This window comes from Coregonus lavaretus (genome assembly GCF_964263955.1).
Source record: "Coregonus lavaretus genome assembly, chromosome: 13".
Classification (NCBI taxonomy): Eukaryota; Metazoa; Chordata; class Actinopteri; order Salmoniformes; family Salmonidae; genus Coregonus; species Coregonus lavaretus.
In genome coordinates, this window is record NC_140000.1 from 36,473,550 (window position 1) to 36,496,404 (window position 22,855).

Sequence of the window (22,855 nt, forward strand, 5' to 3'; positions counted from 1 at the left end):
CCCAATTTAAATGATGCTAGGGTAATGCTGCGTTCATAACAAGTGGGAAACTCGCAAAATACTACTTGTAAACAGGGAGAAACGAGTTGTGTGCGTTCACGTGCTTTTAAGTTGTCGAGAACGCCAATTGGCTGATATGACAAACATAAACTAAAAGTACAGCAATTATGCTGGCAAAAATTAGTGTTCAAAAACCATATGAATAGATATTTATAAAAAACAAATGATTTGTTGTTGCAATTAACTGCCGAAAATGCTGTTATCGAGGTAATTCACTTAGTATGTGACTTCAGAGTTCATGTGGGAGAAGTCGGAGTTCAGAGATGATCGACGAGTTTCCCACTAGTAATTACCAGTTGGAGGGGCGTTCAAGTGGATTTTTCCCAGTCGTATGCTGGAATTTACGAGATGTTATGAACACAGCATTAGGGTCAGAGTTAGAGTCAGGGTTAAAGGTCTGGTCTTACCTCTGTCTCACTCTCCAGACTGAACTTGATCAGGCCGTCTACAACAACGTGATCAGAAGTGATGCTTATACCGCCACGGTCTGAGATCAACTCCGCTCTGAGGGGGTAGGGGTCAGGGGTTAGGATAGTCACATTACACAGAGGCCCAATCCCAAGTGGAACCCTAGACCCTATGCACTGGCCGAGATCGGAGAGGATTTGAAAGGTGTGAGCAATATGATAACTCCACATGCTCACTGAAAGGGGGAAGTTTAACCATATTGCATATACCTATCAAATCCTGGCAGTCCATAGGGCATATAGGGTCTAGGGGTCCATTTGGGATTGGGCCACCGAGGATCCATAAGGACCTGATGAATGTAGAATAAAGGTAAAGACAAACAGCTCCATGTCTGGACCAATCACCTGTCAGAGTTGAACTTCCTGAGGATGTAATTGGCCAGTCTCCAGTCTCTCCTGGGGGTGTGTGATGTCTGGGCTGGGCCAGGTGAGGGCGCCACACACACCCCATTCTTCTGCCCCACCCCGTTCACCTGGCCTCCATTCTGAACAGGAAAAGAACTAGACGCCCCCTGCTGCTTCTGGCCACGCCCCTTTCCCCGGGGTCCTTGCCACTGGTCCTGACAGAACTCCCTCACCTGCAGACCAACACACACACACACACAGGGGTCAAATTCAATCCTCCGTCTCTTTAGTCTAGTGCCATGCCTATATCTGCCATCACAGCAGAGTCATTTGGTAATTTTTTTCAGTCTTATTTTTTTCCCTTTCTGTTTGGCTTCGACAATGTTGACGCTGTAACATACTGAAACACACACCCCAGGATGTGGTTGGTATCGATTGCCAGGTTGCTACAGGTTGTAAAAGCTGAGCTGGACAGGGTGTGGGCCGATCATGAACCAGGACTTGGGACACACGCACAACTGGTGAGCTGGTTGAGGAACACAACAGTAACCCAATGACCCTTATGAGTCAGTAGTTCCACGTCTTAACATGTGACCATAAGACACAATGGACCACAGTGTGTGTGTGTGTGGGGGCTCTGCTAAACCTAACTGGCAACACCATAAAGTGGCGCTGTACACCCTGGAATCCCCATGGCACACTGTATAGTTAAGTAGGCCTACCTACACCCTGTCCAAAGCTACCAGGCCAGGGGCATATGTTAATATAAGTCTGTACCAGGCTAGTGTTGTAGGCCTACCTTTGGTTTGAAGTGAACCACTCCTGAGTAGACTTTGGCATTATTGGACAGCTTGAGAGCGTAGAGGATCGAACTGAAGTTAGGGTCTCTCACTCCATCCCTAAGAGAGAGAGAGGTTCAAATTCAGAAGTGTTCATCAACACCTCCCATCCATTCAGACAAGTCACGTCCAAATACAAACGGGTCGTTCTACCAATTCTGTGCCTTTTGAGAAGTGTAACTTGGTCAAAAAAAACATTGTCATAAAGAGCACATGTTCAACTTTGTAAAAAAACATGTTTTCAAATGTATTCTCCAAATGTGGGCTTCTGATTCCTCTCCTACGTTTAAAATGTGGATTGACCAGTTTCTTGACTTTCTTCCTCTTGAAAAGCTAAATTATGACCTCAGCAAGAGACAACCCAGGTTCGATAGACTCGGTCTCCACTACTCAACTATATTTCAAACTGGACAGAGTGAATGTGGTAATTAAGGAAATGTGTCTGTATACATGATGTGTAAGGTGCTGTAAAACTAATTATGTTCTAGTTATCGCAGCTAAAGCTGGAAATATCTAACATGATCACTGATAATGCTGTTGTTTCATTTTTTATTATATTATTTATGTCTGCCACATCTGTGAATGTTGATTGCATTTTCTTTGTTGACTGAAAAACAAGAAAACGTAATAAAACTGACTTGTTTTCACATCTCAAGAGGTAAATTTTTTAAAATACTTTAGTAAGTGCCTATAATTAAGTGATAATGCCTGAGAAGCCTGTGTTTGGAGGATATATTGGCACGGGTGTTGTTAGGCCCAAGACGAAGCCTCCCAACACGTTCATTAGGCTACTATTGGACAGCTGGAGGTCGAATTTGAAAATTGAAACAATGTTGCAAATGTCGGAGAGAAAGACAGCAAGGTTTATACAAATCTCCGCTGTTGAAAACAAAATGTTAGTCTAAAAGAAAATGTGAGATAATGTCTAGGGCTGATGAGACAGTGGATTACACAGTCAGATGGAACAGAGTAAATAGGCATTTTAACGTCATAGATTTAGCCAGTGGTAACTCGAAGCTATTTGTGTACAACCGGGAGTGGCAATTGAATGCAAGCTTCACCCATAAAATGTTTTATGGGTAACAGGGTTGACGTGTTATACTCGACCCGGTCAGTTTTCCACCACAAAACACCAGCATATGGCCAAAAAAAGTAGAACCAGCTCATGGTTTGACTATGTTCAATGTTTCTTTTGAAGAAAATATTTTAAAAGGAAGTTTCACCATATTAAAACGAGAGTTCAGTTCATGTAACAACGTTGAACTTAAAATGAGGGACAGATGTATACTTAACAAAATTATAAAAGCAACATGCAACTATTTCAAAGATTTTACTGAGTTATAGTTCATATAAAGGAAATCAGTCAATTGAAATAAATTCATTAGGCGCTAATCTATGGATTTCACATGACTGGGCAGGGGTGCAGCCATGGGTGGGCCTAGGCCCACACACTGGGGAGCCAGGACCAGCCAATCTGAATGAGTTTTTCCCCACAAAATACTCCTCAGAAGCTGGATGTGGAGGTCCTGGGCTGGTGTGGTTACACGTGGTCTGGGGTTGTGAGGCCGGTTGGAAGTACTGCCAAATTCGCTAAAACTATTTTGGAGGCAGTTTATGGGAGAGAAATTAACATTACATTCTCTGGCAACAGCTCTGGTGGACATTCCTGCAGTCAGCATGCCAATTGCATGCTCCCTCAAAACTTGAGACATCTGGGGCATTGTGTTTTGTGACAAAACCACACATTTTAAAAGTGGCCTTTTAATGAGCACCTGTGTAATGATCATGCTGTTTAATCAGCTTCTTGATATGTATGCCACACCTGTCAGGTGGATGGATTATCTTCGCAAAGGCAGTGCTTAATTTGAGCCAGATGCCCTCTCAGATTTGACTGTTTTTCCGGCACCTATTTGCCCAGATCCGGTACCTCTCGCGGCATGATTTATTAATTATTTCACTGTTCGCACTGTAGACATTCTAATAAAAGCGATAAGCGTTAAATCACGTTGCCTCCACGTTATTTCTCCCACCCCCCAGAAAGACCATAATGTAAAAGCGCGGTGATCCTTCTATGTAATCATCCTATCCTGCCACACTGATTCCAGACCTGCTCTCTTATTCGTACATATAGGTTATGGGGAGGGCCAGTGGGGTAAGTAACTGATATTGATACAGGTCTTGGTAGTGGTGGTCAGCTAGTGAAGAGGTCCCTACGGAATCACGTCACGTAGCCTAGTCTAGTCGTCTCCCTACTGAATTTGAATCGTGGGAAATCCAAATAAAAAATGTATAAGGAAAGACAATCGAGTTTGACATTTTTCAAGTCCAAAAATCCTGAGAAAGATGGTGTATCGAACCCAGAACGAGCCAGAGAACTGTCAGTGCTGGAGGAGAGGAGTGAGGGGCAAACTGTTCCTGATGGCGATGCTAATCCCGCCAGTTCAGCATCACCACCGGCACCTCCACTAGCTAGTAGGCCTACTAGCTAGTCAGACTCAGCGGGAGAGGGAGACTGGGGGCGAGGGGGGCAGTGCATCCACCAACAAAGTGCTCGGAGCAGGTGCAATTTGCAGTTCAAGAACAAGCAAACTTATAACCCCTGGCTTGTCATGCAGAATTCAAAGTTGGGCTTGACAACATGCAAAAAGGTAGGGAGCTTGGGTCTAGAAATGACTGGATGGATTAAACTAGCAAAAGAATGGGTGGAATGTAGAGTAAATGAACATCCTATGCATCAGACGTAAAAAAAACAAAAAACAAAGAGCCCTCAGAAAAAAGGTTTTTGAACATGCCTGAATGGCGCATTTGGTGGCAGCAAGCCAGGTTAACATTTTTTTTTTAAATAGACACTACAGTTAGAGTCTTCAGAACAGCCTTAGGAGGCTAAACATCACAGCCACATGCCCGCTCATGGCATTGAGCAAGAAGTTGACTCTCAGGACTTGACATGGGGAGAGTCATTGTGGGAGGTTTTGAAAACTACGGTAGGACATTTTTCTTCCTTTACCTTCACAGCACAGAACAAGTTTGTAATCTGAATATGTGCTTCATATTATCACATAGGCAGGAGGCCTATATATTCTCATGTGTGTGTTCTGCTGTAGCCTACATCGATTTATTTTATTTGAAGTTATATTCCGATATTGGGATATTTGTTCTACGGCTACATTGATGTCTTGAAAATTATATGAAATGCAGGTCTTGTAAGCCCCACAGCGGAGTATGTGTGCATATGGCGGGTGTTCTGCAGTGTCGTCTAAAAATGTTGCTGTACATTGATGTCTCGAAAATTAGGCTATAAGAAATTCGGATTTGTGTAAGCCCCGCAGCTATACTCAAGTATGTGGACATACTGCAGTGACGTCTAAAATGCTTTGAATTAATTAGCACCTTGGAGAGTGCTGTCCGTTTCACCACCATAGATAGTAGGCTACTTGGCATGCTACGTTGTGTTTGACACTTTTTTCCCCTCAACGTGTTCCGGTAACTCAAAGCCCCCCGGATAAGCCCCCCCCCCCCCCCTCCTCTCGTGCTTACTATGTGTTCCGGTAACTCAGAGCCCCCCGGATAACCCCCCCCCCCCTCTCCTCCTCCTCTCCTCTCCTCTCCTCTCGTGCTTACTATGTGTTCCGAGACCTCCCGATTTACAAATTAAGCACTGGGCAAAGGACAGATGCTCACTAACAGGGATGTAAACAAATTTGTGCTAAAAAATAGAGAAATAAGCTTTTGAAAATGGGACCAACACTTTACCTGTTGCGTTTAAATTTTTGTTCAGTGTAAATAATCACTAATCACATGAAATAAATTATAATCTTCAGAAATGACTTTGTAGTAGTAGTAGTAGTAGTATAGACCTTTTGACAAAAATTATAGAACTGTTGATTGTTGAATCGTGGCCTCTGACCACTTCCTGTTGCGTGGCACAAGACTTTTGTTTTTAATGTAAAGAGAGCCATCAACAAGTTATAGCCAGTGGTTATAGCTAGCTCCCCTCTTTTGTCCAGGGGCGAGTTGAGGGAAGATGCCTGGCTCGGCCGGGAGACCGCATAGAAGGAAAATGGTGGCGAGTAGTGTGGACGAAATGGAAGAAATGGAGAGAAGGTTGGAGAACCAACAGCTGTGCTGGAGTGCGATCAATATGGGTGACCGTTCTGATGATATGGAGTGGGAGGATGAGAGTCAAGGATCTGAATGGTCTGTAGTGGAAAGACATAGGAAGAAGAGAGATCATGATACTGAAAGTGGTGGAGTGTCTTGTATTGAAAGCAAAAAGTGGGTCACGGTAGGAAGTAAGATTCATAATGTGTCGGAGTGGAACGTTGTGATGGTGTTTGATGAGACCACAGGGCCTCATTTACACCCTATCTGACTAACTAATGCTTTAGAGGAAGAGATAGGTGAAGTTAAACTACCCCGGTTAATTGGAAATGGTAGATTGCTAATATTGTGTGGTAGCCAGGCTCAGCAAGGGAAGATTCTGCAAATGGAAAAGGTTCTGCAAAACCTGGTGCTTATGCTAGGTTGAGGGGAGTCATCAATGGGGTTCCAATATCTATGTCCATAGATTATATGAAAGAAAATGTGAAGAGAGGCAGAGTGATTGAGGCCAAAAGGTTGATCAGTAGGAAAGAGGGTCAAAGAAGTGAAAGCTTATCAGTGATGCTGAGGTTTGAGAATGTTTTGCTGGGAAGAGTACAGATAGGATTCCTTAGTTACAATGTTAGAGAATGTGTCTAATATGCACTGCGGTGTTTTAAATGCCAAAGAATGGGACATGTGTAAAGGAAAGAAAAGATGTACCAAGTATGGAGGGAAACATGATTACGGTGAATGTGGAAGCAATGTGAAGGTTAAGTGTTGTAATTGTGGGGGAGAGCACAGTGCAGCATTTGGTGGATGCCAGGTGCAGAGAGGGGCTAGAGAGGCTCAGAGATATAGAGTCAGTCATGATGTATCATATGCAGAGGCTGTAAGACAGATTGGTAGAACTACAGTGCGGACTGATGGAGCTTACATGGATGTTCCTGTACCAAGTGGACCTACTGTCGGGACTGGTGCTTCTGCTGTTCCTGGCATGGTCTCAAGGCCTGTTCAGAAATATTGCGCTCATGAATGTGTGGTGTCAAAGGACACTTGATAATGACTAAAGTTGACGTCATAGCTTTTATTGGTACGGTTATCAATATGACTCGGTTTGTGGAAAGCAGAAATGCCAGGTTGAAGGTTATTGTGGAGATGGGGGTAACAGATGTTACTGTTGAAATGGTTGTTGACATGCTGAACAATCCTAAGGGTGGAGTGTTTCAGCATGATATAGATAAGGTTTAATGGGGTAGGGGGGTTTGGGGGAAGGGTGTGGTAGAAGTTAGTAGGGATTTATTTGGTTTTACATTTTATTTTCATGGTAGTACAAAATTGGACAGATCATGATTGATCGTACATTCCAGCACAGTAGGTGGTGTCATGCACTTTAAACGTTTGTTTGCGGACCGCCATGATAACATAGAAGAAGACGACGCAGCAGCAGCAGCTTCTGCTTCTTCCCTCTTTCTGTCCCAAATGTGTCATTCGCACTCCGACCTGTGAAAGTCAGCAATACACCACAAAGCGTCTAGTCTGCTGGAACGTTACAAGAAGAAGAAGTTTTGCTAGCTGCTACTAGGGGTAGCTAAGGGTTGAGTGTTGTGTTGGGGTTTGTTGAAACAGGACAACGACGTGCGTGGATCAGCTGCATTTGGTCCTCTGTAGCTCAGCTGGTAGAGCACGGCGCTTGTAACGCCAGGGTAGTGGGTTCGATCCCCGGGACCACCCATACACAAACATTTATGCACGCATGACTGTAAGTCGCTTTGGATAAAAACATCTGCTAAATGGCATATATTATATATTATTATTTCAGGTAACATGATTGTGTTATTTGTCTAGCTACTCTACTAGCTAGCTATCTATCTGTTCCACTCAGTGTCAGAAGGCCTAGCAATAGCTGTATTTTCTGTTTAAAGCTATGCCACCCAAAAAGCTAACTTTGTGCAACAGGAATTTGATTTGATTTGTAGGTAAGCTACCATAGGGGCTTGCCCAGTTAACCCTGTAACGGACCCTAGCTAGCTAGCTAGCTAAATAACTAAAAGAGAGGGCTAGGCTAGCTACATTATTTTACATTTTACATTTACATTTTAGTCATTTAGCAGACGCTCTTATCCAGAGCGACTTACAGTTAGCACATACATTATTTTATCGAACCCACAACCCTGGCGTTGCAAACGCCATGCTCTACCAACTGAGCTACATCCCCTGCCGGCCATTCCCTCCCCTACCCTGGACGACGCTGGGCCAATTGTGCGCCGCCCCATGGGTCTCCCGGTTTTTATATTAGGCTTAACTTTAGGCAAGCTAGCTAGCTAGATACAGTATCTATCGAAATGCCATCCCATAATCATAAGCCTAATGTATCTACTACTACTAGGAGAAAGTGGCATGCATATCTGTCCAGTATTATTATTATATATTGATGAGGACGAGTAACTTGGACGATTTGGCTTAGACAATTTATTAGCCTAGGCAGCACCATCAGATGCCTAGGCTATCAATTCATATTCATCTTGGGTGTCTGTGGGTTATAATCAAAGTGAAATGTGTCCCATCAACATTGTGTTGATATATTTAAACAAATGCCTGTGCAGAGGAGTTGAATGTGTTGTCCTTTTTTTCAGACAATAATGCTCGATGGCAGACATATTTTTCCTGGAGTGTCACATGGCGAGTCAGCTTGTGTTGTCAGGGCTGTCTATCCCTCTCTAGATGGACAATATGCTGGATAAAGACATGGATGACTCCATAGAATCATTTAATTCAACTTTATAATCTATTGGTGAGAATGGAAAATGTATCTTCTCCCTTTCCCAACACAAACAAATACACACAAGTTGACACAGGGTCAGCAGCAGTGTAGAGCCCCTGGATGGAGAGCAATTGTGGGGGGTTAGGTGCCTTGCTCAAGGGCATATTGGCAGGAGATGGTACCTTCCAGCTGCCAGTTCAGTTCCATTCCTATTTTTGTGTTGCCGGGCCTGGGGCTTCAACCAGCAATCTTCCAGCTGCTGATTTGCCTCTCCAAACTGTATATTTTGTCATAACACTACACAGCTGATTCAAATTGTCAAAGCTTGATATGTTGATCATTTGAATCAGATGGCTAGTGCGATGGCAAAAACAAAAATGTGCACCTCTTTGGGTCTCTAGGACTAGGAAACACTGATCTAGGTCTAGGCTACTACAGGAACAATGAATGAGTGGGGTGCCATGACTACAATGGTTCAAGCCCAGGATGACACAAAAATGGGTATGGAACTAAAATGGCAGCTGGAAGGCTCCCATGTACCATCTCTTGCCACTGTGCCCTTGAGCAAGACACTGAACCCCCCACAATTGCTCTCCACCCAGGGGTGCTGCACTGCAGGGTGTTGGGAAAAGCAGAAGGCAAATTTCCGTTCTAATGGACAATAAAGTATCTATTCCATCCATGTTCTTGTCACAAGATGACTCTTTGCATATCTCTACACCCACACCACAGTTGCCTCTATTGCGCCACTACAAGTATTAACTGTATTGTACTACACTGCCATTACTGAATGTATAGCTACTATTTAATTATGTAAAGTATGCTGTATGTTCAGAACAAATAAACGTTAAGTTTTACTATGCCTACTTAAATATGACACTGAAAGACTAATGTCGTTATTACTATGCCTACTTTGAGTATTGTTAATGACTTGTTTATTGTGAAAGATTGTGATATTGTGAGAGACTACGAAATCGCATTAGAACATGTTTACTTTGCCAACAAATGAGAGCTGATACGAGAGAGCTAAAATGATCACTTTGAACTTGAGATTGATTCAATGGAATACTAACTGAAATCTGGAAACTGACAGGCCTATAACATCTCACATGTAACCTAATAAGAAATGAACTCGTGCAATACAATGACGCACCAAATGTTATTTTTCTGTCTGGGTTAAAGGAGTGGCGCAATATAGTAAGCTTGATTTCTTTCAGTACCTCGAACAAATGCAAATATGGGTGTCTTATTCAGCGGTTGACCATTTACATAACAGCTCAGTATTTCAACCACGTAGAATATGTATCAATGACGAAGTTCATTCTTATTAGAAACATGAATGTTTGTTTTCACTGCTTTTAAATCAACATGTTTGCAAGGGAAGAATATTTTGGCTACCCTGTTTAGAGCTATTGCGTTCTCCCTGGTGCGGTCGAGAGGAACAACTATGAAAGAGAAAGCTTTACAGATGTCAGATGATTGCATTAAATTATATCATTTAAGACATTCTTGCGAGTACCGATTTATGCATTGTAATCTATTTGTCTTCTAGGGCAAGTTGACTGAAGAGAAGCTGCAGGCCTAGCCTACGCCTATCTGACTAGACAAGTTGACTAAAATATAAAAATGTGGCTTAAAAGTGTATTTTTTTCCCAACACCCCTGTGAATAAAGGTCTTATAGAAACAATAGCCAAACTAGGGATTTACAATGATGGTGACATTTTTGAGAAATATTGGGGGTTAAAATCTTACTAGAAGTCAAAGAGGGTGCACGAAGGGACTTGTCAACAAGTCTCTCCAAGTTTGAACAAATTGTTGGACAAGAGTCAGGTAGAGAAATTGATGAAGATACATTTACCTGTTTCGAAACTCTGAGTTGTAGATGTCTCGGAGTTCACTTTTGTCATTGACTGATGTTCGATTTGTTTCTTGCAAGAATTCATAAAAATCCAGTCCAATTTGTCTCCGCGTTCTTAAATTCATGGTGATATGTGATTGGGAGCAGCTGGTGAGATTTGGTGAAATAGCTATATTGTTTCAAAGTAGCCTATTTGAGTTTCATTGTGTAGTAAACGTAAGTGATCATCCAGCCACTAAAGACGATATGCGGAAATCGTGTCAGCCTCAAGAAACGAAACCGAAACCATCAACACATCACTACACTAGGGGCGGGGAGTTAAGTATAAAATATATTTATAACTTTATAAGGTTAACCCTTCTGTAACGTCTATGCTATTGTTGGTAATGATCGAATGGTAAAGAGGAAACCTAAATAAAAGCCAACATTTAAAAACATTCCAGTGTAGATAACTCATTCAAAATATATTTAATTTTAATCAATGGAGGAGAGACTTGTTGACAAGTCCCTCCGTGACTTCTAGGAAGATTTCAACCCCCAACATTTCTCACCATCACTGTAAAGCCCTCGTTAGGCTATTTTGTTTATTTGACAAAGTTGTTGTGTTACATTGAAGTAGTCCTGGTTCTATAGTAGTTACCACTTTTTTTAAATCCCTTATTTTACCAGGTAAATTGACTATGAACACATTCTCATTTACAGCAATGACCTGTGGAATAGTTACAGGGGTGGGGAGATGAATGAGCCAATCGGAAGCTGGGGTCGTTTAGGTGGCCATGATGGTATGAGGGCCAGATTGGGAATTTAGCCAAGACACCGGGGTTAACACCCCTACTCTTACTCTTATGATAAGTGCCATGGGATCTTTAGTGACCACAGAGGACACCAGTTTAATGTCCCATCTGAAAGACGGGACCCTACACAGGGCAATGTCCCCAATCACTGCCCTGGGTTATTGTTTTATATTTTAGACCAGAGGAAAGAGTGCCTCCTACTGGCCTTCCAACACCACTTCCAGCAGCATATGGTCTCCCATCCAGAGAGCAACCATGCTTACCAGACCGCGTGCATCCACGTGCATGTTGATTTTGTCCACCCACACCAGACACGATCAGGACACGCAGGTTGAAATATCAAAACGAACTCTGAACCAACTATATTAACTTGGGGACAGGTCGAAAAGCATTAAACATGTATGGCAATTTAGCTAGCCAATTTGTCCTGGGATATAAACATTGGAAGTAGACTATGTCAATGGGCTACATGGACACTGAAAAGACAATACAAAAGAGGAAATATAGCATGTATGTCAATAACTGTTCTATGGATGTGTGTGTGTGGGCCAGGGGCGGCCTGTTCAATAGGGCGATATGGGTGACGCACTGCCAAACGGGAAAAGGAAGGGATTTTTTTTCTAATCAATTATATCACGGCAACAGTAGTTATCAGTGTTGTAATCTATACGTCTGATCTGCCACAGTGCCACACTGCCACTAAATGTCGAATCAGGCTAAAGTCGTGCTTCAAATGGCTCCCCCCCCTTTTGGGGCGATTTCAGTCAGGTTGAAAATCGCCCAGAAGTCTCTCATAGCCTCTAATGTAAAATCTATTTTTTTCAAATTTCAGAGCCTTCAATACAATCTCTATGGGTGTCTGAGGGCTTGCACTTACACGCTTTCATCATACGTAACGTAACGTAACCATGAACGTAACTGAGAAAAGAGCGGATTGTGTCTTTGAAAGAAGTTCCTTTTTGTCGGCGAACAAATGAAGATAAATTGGCAACGAAACAATTAGGACCTCCCAGACCAAATTTAATAATTCAACAGGTTTCTACTAAAGGCGGAAAGTCCTACACCCGAGGATTTTCCAAAAATTGGTATGAACGGAAAAATAACATTGCCACTCAACTTGATGAGGGATACAGGCTAGCTGTCCGCCGCCACAACGATGAGGTTAGTGTTGATAATCACAAGTTTACTGGAGAACTGAGACCAAGTAGAGACTTTGGACAGGGTGGATATGGTATAATAAAGGCAGTTTATTCAGAGGTAAAGATATCTGGAATCGCGTGCACGGACCCGTTCGTCAAACTCTTAGGGAGCTATAAATTAAGCCCCATTACTTACCATATCAGATAAGAGAAATTGCTGCAGCTACATATATTTTACATCCTGGCCCTACATAGTTCACTATTTGCATCACTTACCAAAATATTACATGTGGTCATATATGCTTGGAAAGTGGAGATGCCATAGAACGTCAAAAAAGTAAACATTGCTGGAGACACATTGCCGTTTTGGAGAAGACATCGCGTTTGCTAGCGAAGAGATTTGTTGTGGCAAATGAACTTGGGCTGGGAATTGCCAGTAACCTCACGATAAGATATATGCATCAGCATTGCGAGTCTCATGATTCTATACGTATTGCGATTTGATACTGTGATTTTATTGCGCACCATATGTCTGTTGCAGAGGGATCAGAAAGCCATGAGAACGAGTTTTGATCAGTCATGGAAATAAAAGTGCTGAAAACAAATTGGCTCCCAATGTGAAAAGATTGAGAACAAGCTATGAAGGAACAATAATGGTGTTTTGGTGCAGGTACAGCCAACTAGCGCTAAAATATTGCGATATTGTCAATACAGTATATCGTAAAGTATCACTATGTAACTCGATTTCTTTCACCCCAATCCCTCAAATTAACGGTAAATAACTGAATTGTTTGCCCCACATTTAGCTAAGATGATTAGCTAGCCAGCTAAAATGTTTTATTTAGTTAGCAGTCGCATCTACAATAGTTTACTGTCAATAACATGTCTCCAAAAATGACGTGGTGTCTCCAATTGTGTTGACATTTTACAATTGCGATGCGCATCCATGAGTATCCACTTTCTGTAGCTCAGCTGGTAGAGCATGGCGCTTGTAACGCCAAGGTAGTGGGTTCGATCCCCGGGACCACCCATACACAAAAATGTATGCACGCATGACTGTAAGTCGCTTTGGATAAAAGCGTCTGCTAAATGGCATATTATTATTATTATTATTATTATTATTATTATTATCTGAAGAGAGCCCCGAAACATTGTGTGCAGACATTTTATGCAATAAATGAAGTAGGTTGAATCTAGTAGTTCTGATCTTCTGATTGGTCCTGATGAGTTGGGCGAGGTCCCCTCCAGGCTACTGTCACTGTTGCATTGGCTCTGAGTCGGGTTCTCTGTCTTCAAATGTTCAGCCTAAGAGAGGGGATTTTTGTGTGTGTGTGTGTGTGTGTGTGTGTGTTTAACAGTGATGATGTGTGTGTGTGTGTGTGTGTGTGTGTTTAACAGTGATGATGTGTGTGTGTGTGTGTTTGTGTGTGTGTGTGTGTGTGTCCTCAGAGCAAGAACTCGTGAGTTGGAAGAACTGAGAGGCCTATGGCGTGGGTGTTGTCCTTGGCCACCTGCTGACAAGGCTGACAAGATAGGACCCTTTTGTCCATTGTTATTGGATAGGAACAGAACTTATAACCAGCTCCTGACCTAAATAGATCTTAGCACAACATTTTACTCAACATATCATATTCCATATTCACTATAACAAATATATTTACTACGACATTAGCAAGAACCGCCACATCCTCAGCCGGCTAATCCAGTGTGTGAAGTTTTGCGGAGTGTTTGAGTTAGCTTTGCGAGGCAAAGATGAAACTGAGGGCTCCACCAACCCTGGTAAGCCAACACTTTTGAGATCAGTCAATAAATGCTTCTGGTATTGACTTATATGCTGCCCCTGTCTTCATGTTGTTGCTGGACATATCTTTTTTAAAATGTGTGTAGGTCACCTAAATCATCAGAAAAATTGCCCCCCCTGAGAATTTTTTCAGGAGCCGCCACTGGTGTGGGCATATAGGTGTGAGTGTAGGTGGGTGTATGTGTGTCTGTGCATATGAATGGGAGTGTGAAGGAGGGTGAATATTGTCAAAGTTGCGTCAATTCAAATCTGGTATTAGGAACAAAAGTGGTCAACACGACTTCTAAGATATACTAGTTATTTTAATTAATGCAAAAACCTTCAATGGTAAATATGATGTTTCGTATATACGGGCTCTTTGAAATACCTCGCAGGGCACTTCAGAGAACTAATCCATTGTTCTAGGTTCTTGCTCAAATACTCTGACAGAGAGAGTTTCCCACCTCTCTGCTGGCCAATCAGAGTAGAGACTTGAGTGTGGTTTAGACTTACTCAGCCTATCCGTTGGCGCACCGGCTGTTCCCCGCCTCTTCTGTTACCAGGCATACGTTTATCATAACAACCTGTCATAGTGAGAAGAGCCAGCTCCCTTAGACACCATTCCTACGTCCAAGGAAGGTTCACAGATCACAAAGAACCAGTATATTCTAGTATTTGGAGACACAAATCCTTATCTCATTTTACCCCCTAAAACAGCTCTTCACATCAATCACAGCCTGCCAGGTGACACAACCTACATTAGCCCAGTCAAGAATGCATTCTTTCTAAGTTAGTTATCCCATCAATTATAAAAATAATAAATCTCTCACAATATGAATACGTGTAGGAGGGTGGGAGATATTTGTGAACGAAGGAGAATGGATTAGTAAATCGATGTATGGATGGTGTAGATGTGTCTGAGAAGAATGGGGGTGGGAAAAGATGGAAGTTTGGGACAAACTTGACTTGGGTGGGCAAGGATGGGAGGTTGTGAAAAGCTTGGCTTGGGTGGACAAGGATGGGAGGGTGGGACAAACTTGGGGGGGGTAAAGGGGGAGGGAAACTGGGAGGGGAAGGTGGAGAGGGACAAGCTTGGCTTGGGAAAGTGGGAAGGAAGGATTTATCTATACTACAATGAGACGGCATCAGACATTTTCCTGAAGTATGTGTGGTGCATCCACTCACCTCACTTCGGTCTGTGGATCCACTCTCCCCCAAGTAGAGCCCCACCAGCTACTATACTTTAAGGTATTACAAACTGACCAAAATATTTAAGTGCCAGTCTTTCTTCAATGTATGTACAATTACATAATCCATAGATTTTTGGTACATTAGGGGAGGAGTAAATTAGAAGCTTAAAAGCCCCAAAAAGGCAGAGCACCTCAAAATACAAATACATACTTTATATTTTTTGTATGTTCTCTGTTAAATGATTGCACAGCCTACATGTTCCTACATGGTCACACATTTTATATGTGTAATGTATACAATAACTATGTATTCATGCTACGACTCCATATCCATGGGATGTCCACTGCCATCATATTACATGTTTTACCTGGTTCTTCAATGACAGATGGAACAGACAAGGTTAACTTTGTAGGCCAACAAAATCCAACTTATTACATGGAATGTGCACAGGCTTTATGATGGAAAAAACAAGCATAAAGTTCTTGAACATTTAAAGAGATTTTCAGCAGATGTGTTTTTTTGCAAGAGCTACACTTCAAAAAATGAAGAATTTAATATTTAAAGAGGAGCTGGGTTGGAGAGGCCTATGCTGCCACCTACTGTAGTAACAGCAGAGGTGTAGGTATACTGATAAATAACAATGCACCCTTTTTCCTTATATCCCAGCAAAGGGATCAATTAAGGATTTTATTCACATTTTGAATTGTACCTTACATGGGGGAAAATACACATTGATTTCATTGCATATCATACCCAGGGGCAAAACTGGTGTTTTTAGATAGAATTCAAGCTATATTAGATCAAACCCAGACATAAACTATTATGAACTAAGCATTCAGAAAATTAGACAGATATAGCAATAAAAAAGGGAAATTCAAGGAAACTCCAAAGAGACTGAAAATGTTAATCTCTACAAATATTTTACAGGACACCTGGAGATTATCATCCCCAACTTCAAAAGACTACTATTTTTTACTCAAAGTAAGAAAAGCTATTTTTTTTCTAAAAAAATGCACTTCTAAAATCCATGATATATTGATATCAGATCATTCTCCTGTATTATGCTTAATTACACCAACAGAAAATACACTTCAGAACAGAGCGCATCTTCAAGACCTTTACCATTACAAATGTAGACATAGAGGACAGAGAAAAGCTGACCCCCAACATAATTTGGGATGCTTTTAAGGCATACATTAGGGGAATGATAATCTCATACTCTGCAAAAGTTAAAAATTAAGGAAAAAGACGAAGAAATCACTATCTTAGAAAAAGCCCATAAAAATCTTTACAAGGTAAAGAACAAAAAAAAAATCTGAACTTAAGCAGGAACATGATCTTTTACTTTTGAAGAGAGCCAACAACTATAAGTTAAACTCAAATAAAGCATACTATTTAATAGCAAATAAACCTGGTAAACACCTCGCAGCCTTCACAAAACAAATACATGCCAAACCAGTTATAATTTAATAAGATAAGGATAAACAACGATGCTATTAATAACCATTTTAAAAGCTTATATGAATCAGAATTAAATAACAGTTGGACTGATCCTGCAGCCTTCTTAGACTCAATAACCCTAAAGCAACTATCAGCAGATAACAAAATAATCATTAAAAATGGAAATCACCCAAAAAGAAATATTAGATACTGTTAAAACATTACCATGGAGAAAAGCACCAGGGAGGGGTGGCTTTCCCATATAATTTTATTTTATATTCTGGGTCAAAGTAGCGGCCCTATTTACTCAAATGACAAAACAGGTCATTCAATTCAGTGCTTCCGAGTTCCATGTATAAAACAGTTATTTCACTTATATTAAAACCAGGAAAATCTGGGGAGTCCCCTACAGAGTACAGATCCATAAATGTAATACATTGTGACAAAATAATAACAGAACTCATAAGCAACAGAATGGCAAAAGTATTATCAGACTTGATACATATTAATCAAACAAGGTTTATGAAAAATATACACTTACAAACAAATACAAGAACATGTTTTAGTCAGGGTTGTGTTCGAGACCCCCTAAAGTGAGACCGATTCAAGACCAAGACCGGAGCAAATTGAGTCCGAGTCAAGACCAAGACCGGAAGGGGTCCGAGACCCGAGTCAAGACCGAGACCAGAAAAATGCATATCCAATTCAAGACCACCTTGTAATTTTGTCAAATCACCACCATAATAAGAGTTCAAAATGTCCAGTATTTATGTGTTCATATTTCAGAACAACATATGGATTATTTAGACATTCAGAATAGTGAAAATATAGCCACTCTATAAATTATTACTAACCCAAACACAGTGGAGAACAATGGGCCTTCTATGTCTTCAGAGAAGGGCTAATGATTTATAAAATAATAATAATAATAATAATAAATAATAATATTATTTTCAATGATCTGATTTTTGTTGGAAAGAAAAGGGTTAACGCTGAAGAGAAAACAATATCCAATCAGGATTTTTCTTTGCTGGTCTCTGGGGATATAAATCTAGCTAGCTAAGTCAGCCATTGGCTAGGCCATGAGAAGCTAGATAAAAGGCACCTGTCATTCAATTGAATTTGGGCAACATTTTGGCGTGACAGTGGAATCAACCAATCACATTTTGACTTAATTGGTGGGACTGTTTTTACAAAAACGTATGGAAACTTCTGCCAAAGATTTTTTATAACTAATCCTCATTGTTCTATCTGTGCTTCTGTCTTCTTGAAGTCGAACAGGTCGCCGCGCTTGCTGTTGTTAGCCATCTCTTTCGAAAATATTGTTGCATTTAAAGTGGAACTGCATTTTAGCAACATGAAATCTTATTAAAATCTGTTCATATACACCCCCAGGAAGAATGACACTTTTTAAAGATTTCTCTAACAAGCGACCACTTAGATATGGTCATTTTCACGTTTTCATAAATTCTTAGAATGTTTGGGAATTACGTATAGAGGGCTTGCAGCTGCGTCACAAATAATCTAGCAACCATGTTGGAAGACCAAACTCAGCCTGTTGAAAGTCCTACATTAGTCGACATGGCTGGCTGCGTGTTGCTACCACCAACAACTTCCGGAAGATAGCCCATTATTTTATTTTTTCTAAGGACCCAGAAAACGGAGGAGGAGACTGAGGATGTTTATTGTATCGATTTGAAAGTCTGTGTAGCAAGCTATGTAGCGATATGTGCTGATAAAAAGGCACACATTCACGCATTACAACGATTTTGGTCTGACTTCAGTGTTTGAAGGTCTACATAACGAAGAAATCAGTACAATTTATCGTATTGGACGTGGGGGAAATTGGAAGAGTAGGGGGAGTCGGAGGAGAAATGTTGTCCCTAGACAAGGCAAGAACTAGATGTATGTCAGGAGAAGTGCAGTACTGTCATAAGGAGAGTTATACTTGGAATACAGAGGAGGAATGGAGGGAAAAAGAGAGGCAGAGGAGGACTAAGAGAGAGAGGGAGGAGCTTGAGTCAGTTAAAAAATGGCGGAAAAAAGGGAGATTGTTTGTTAAAGAATAATGGTAGAAAGTGTAAACAGTGAGTTGAAGACAGGAGGAGAAATGGAAGTGAATGAGGGCAAAGTATCGGAGGTGGTAGGTGTGGTGAAGTTCTCGGAGCCCGAGGTTTGCACCGAGGGTCAGGATAAAGATGAGTCTGTGACAGTAGGAGTGAAGTTTATGGGAAAAGTGGACCTTTGCCTTTTGGTTGATCCATTTGTGGTATCACGATGGGTGAAAACAGAGTTGGGTGCCGTGAAATCGATGAGGGTAACCAAAAGTGGTCTAGTGATAATTGTTTGTGTTTCTGTTGGTCAGAGGGAGCAGGCGCTCCGTGTTAAACAAATGGTGGCAAGAAATGTGAATTGTTTTGCTCTCAAGAAAAGGGCGCGTGTTTTTTGGTGAGGGTAGTATTAGATGGTAGGGTATTTGTTGTATTTTTAATTTTTTTAAGCAAAGTATGAGGGAGTTATACTCCAGTCTAGTAGGTGGCGGTAATGCAACATTTATCGGATGCCAACCGCCATTAAACTTAATCGAAGAAGAAAACGGAGGAGGTTTGGTGGGAGGAGCGAACGGAGGCATCTGGAGGAACGACGGCTGAGAAGCTGTCTGCGTTGGGTAAACTAGGATAGATAAACAACGATTATTCAATATAGCTAAGTCAATAGATTTGAACAAAGATAAACGAAACGGAGAGGAAATCTGGTGGAGGTGGTTGAGCAACACTGGGCTGTGACTGGAGCAGAGATGGATGGAAAGGTAGGGGGGTTAGGAGTTGAGGAGGACGGGATGGAGTGTAGTGGTGGAGTGGAAAAAGGTGGAAGTATAGTAAGAGTAAAGGTTAAGAAGAAGAGGAAGCCTGAGGAGCCTTTGCAGGTCTGTTCAGAGGAGAGTAGGGAGGGAGGTTCGGGTCGCAGTGTTGTACTGAGAGAAGTGGAGTTCAAGGTGTTGGTGAAATTTAAGGATCAAGGTGATGTCACGGTGGTGAGTCCGATCACGTTGGCTATGGATTTGGAGAGTAAAGTAGGAGAGGTTGTGTCTGCTAAAGTTCTTTGTGATGGAAGTTTGGTGGTGGTGTGTTTCAATGTTAAACAGTATGAGAAGGTGCTCAAACTCAAGCAGGTATGTAAACGTGTGGTTGATAGTAGCATGCCAGATCAAACTAGACGGAAGTGGGTGAAGGGAGTTATTACAGGAGTAGAGGAAATTGTTAACATGCAAGAAATAAAGGACCACTTGAAGGGAGGCTCTCTTATTGAGGCAAAGCGCCTCCAGATAACACGAGATGGGAAGAAGGTGGATAGCTTGTCAGTGCTACTAAACTTTGAGGATCTGGTATTGCCAGGAAAAGTTAGGATTGGGTATATGAGTTACTATGTGCGAGCATATGTTCCGAAACCATTGCGTTGCTATAACTGTCAAAGGTTTGGGCATGTGGCGGTGTATAAAGGCAAAAGGAGATGTGTGGGGGAGAACATGCATATGGGGAATGTGGAGAAGGGGTCCAGTTAAAGTGCTGTAACTGTGGGGGCGCCCATAGTGTAGAGTATGGGGGTTGTTCAATGATGAAAAGACAGGTAGTAGTGCAGGAGGTGAGGAGTGAGCATAACATCTCGTATGCAGAAGCATCTCGTAGTTCACGCAGAAACAATCGGGGCACCTAGAAGAGAAGGTATTCCAGGGCAGATTGAGATGCAGGTTGGGCGTGATGGAGGGAGCAGAATGGGGGAGAACACAAGACTGGTAGGTGTCATGAGGAAGGTTGTTACATTTGTGACAGCAGCAATCAATTACACAGAAAAATTACAATGGAGGACTAAGAAGATAAAGGTCATAGTGGAGCAGGCAGTGAGGTATCTTGGGATCACAGGACTGACATGGGAAAATGTACAGGATGACCTCAATAACATTGAGAATCAGTCCAGCCAGGAATCATGTATTGGTTAATTTGCATTGTGGTGTTAATCCTTCAATGGAATGCCAGAGGTTTGATGGCTAATGGGCAAGAGTTCAAACAGTTTTTTGAGGAGTTACCAGCCAAACCTGATGTGATATGTCTCCAGGAGACTAGATTTTGTATTACAAGGTTATGTTGCAGTCCGTAGAGATTGGGTGGCAGGGGGAGGAGGGGGGTGTTTGGACACACCTACTCATTCAAGGGTTTTTCTTTATTTTTACTATTTTATACATTGTAGAATAATAGTGAAGACATCAAAACTATGAAATAACACATATGGAATCATGCAGTAACCAAAAAAGTGTTAAACAAATCAAAATATATTTTAGATTTTAGATTCTTCACTCTACACTCTTGGCATTCTCTCAACCAGCTTCATGAGGTAGTCACCTGGAATGCATTTCAATTAACATGTGTGCCTTGTTAAAAGTTAATTTGTTGAATTAATTTCCGCCTTAATGCATTTGAGCCAATCAGTTGTGTTGTGACAAGGTACAGTGAGGGGAAAAAAGTATTTGATCCCCTGCTGATTTTGTACGTTTGCCCACTGACAAAGAAATGATCAGTCTGATGATCAGGTTGGGCTCTGGGATATAACAGCCGTTGAGTATCTGATTTTATGGTGGATTGTGGAGGAGGGGGGTTGAGTGTGTTGGAGTATGTGAGTATGTGCGTGTGTGCTTGTCTGGCATCTGATGTGGGGGCGTGGGGATGTTGGGGGGGAGGGTATGGAATGGACCACGGGAATTATTTGCTAGAATAATAATTGCTTGTCAATGAATTAAATGTAATACAATGGCAATCCGGGTTATATGTTAGAATCCTACGCGTGAACTGCCGACATTATTACACATATTAATTGATAATGATGGAAAATATGATATGCATGATTAAAAAAAAAGAGCTGATCACTGGGATGACGGCTCAACTTGGGATGGGGAGGGGCTTTAGCGGGGGAATTAGTGGAGAACAATTGAAGGTTGCTCCGTAGCAGTGCAAATATCACGGTACAGCTATATGGACACTCAATCATTACGCTATTTTTTATTGGTAAATTTACAAACATATATAATGATGTATGGTGAAATAAGTATAGCCAGTTACAATTGTAATGGCTTAGCTGATAATAACAAAAGAAGAACAATATTTACATGGCTCAAAGAGAAAGAATATAATATCTATTGTATACAGGAAACTCATTCAACAATTCGAGATGAAGTAGCGTAAACAATGGGGGGGGGAATATACAGTGGGGAAAAAAAGTATTTAGTCAGCCACCAATTGTGCAAGTTCTCCCACTTAAAAAAATGAGAGGCCTGTAATTTTCATCATAGGTACACGTCAACTATGACAGACAAATTGAGATTTTTTTTTCCAGAAAATCACATTGTAAGATTTTTAATCAATTTATTTGCAAATTATGGTGGAAAATAAGTATTTGGTCACCTACAAACAAGCAAGATTTCTGGCTCTCACAGACCTGTAACTTCTTCTTTAAGAGGCTCCTCTGTCCTCCACTCGTTACCTGTATTAATGGCACCTGTTTGAACTTGTTATCAGTATAAAAGACACCTGTCCACAACCTCAAACAGTCACACACCAAACTCCACTATGGCCAAGACCAAAGAGCTGTCAAAGGACACCAGAAACAAAATTGTAGACCTGCACCAGGCTGGGAAGACTGAATCTGCAATAGGTAAGCAGCTTGGTTTGAAGAAATCAACTGTGGGAGCAATTATTAGGAAATGGAAGACATACAAGACCACTGATAATCTCCCTCGATCTGGGGCTCCATGCAAGATCTCACCCCGTGGGGTCAAAATGATCACAAGAACGGTGAGCAAAAATCCCAGAACCACACGGGGGGGACCTAGTGAATGACCTGCAGAGAGCTGGGACCAAAGTAACAAAGCCTACCATCAGTAACACACTACGCCGCCAGGGACTCAAATCCTGCAGTGCCAGACGTGTCCCCCTGCTTAAGCCAGTACATGTCCAGGCCCGTCTGAAGTTTGCTAGAGTGCATTTGGATGATCCAGAAGAGGATTGGGAGAATGTCATATGGTCAGATGAAACCAAAATAGAACTTT

At 41.6% G+C, this 22,855-nt stretch overlaps 1 protein-coding gene across 2 annotated transcripts in view; it reads right to left on the reverse strand.

The window, feature by feature from the left end:
• LOC311140873 (putative helicase mov-10-B.1) overlaps nt 1–10,651 on the reverse strand; it is a 48,457-nt gene extending 37,806 nt beyond the window's left edge. For both annotated transcript variants that reach the window (XM_084176151.1, XM_084176152.1), the window contains exons 1-4: nt 10,415–10,651; nt 1,672–1,771; nt 873–1,105; nt 468–564 (exon numbers count right to left, since the gene is read on the reverse strand). In XM_084176151.1, coding sequence (XP_084032277.1) covers nt 468–564; nt 873–1,105; nt 1,672–1,771; nt 10,415–10,539 — 555 coding nt within the window. In that variant the 5' untranslated portion in view covers nt 10,540–10,651. The remainder of the gene's footprint in view (nt 1–467; nt 565–872; nt 1,106–1,671; nt 1,772–10,414) is intronic.
• Nucleotides 10,652–22,855: the final 12,204 nt, after the last annotated feature.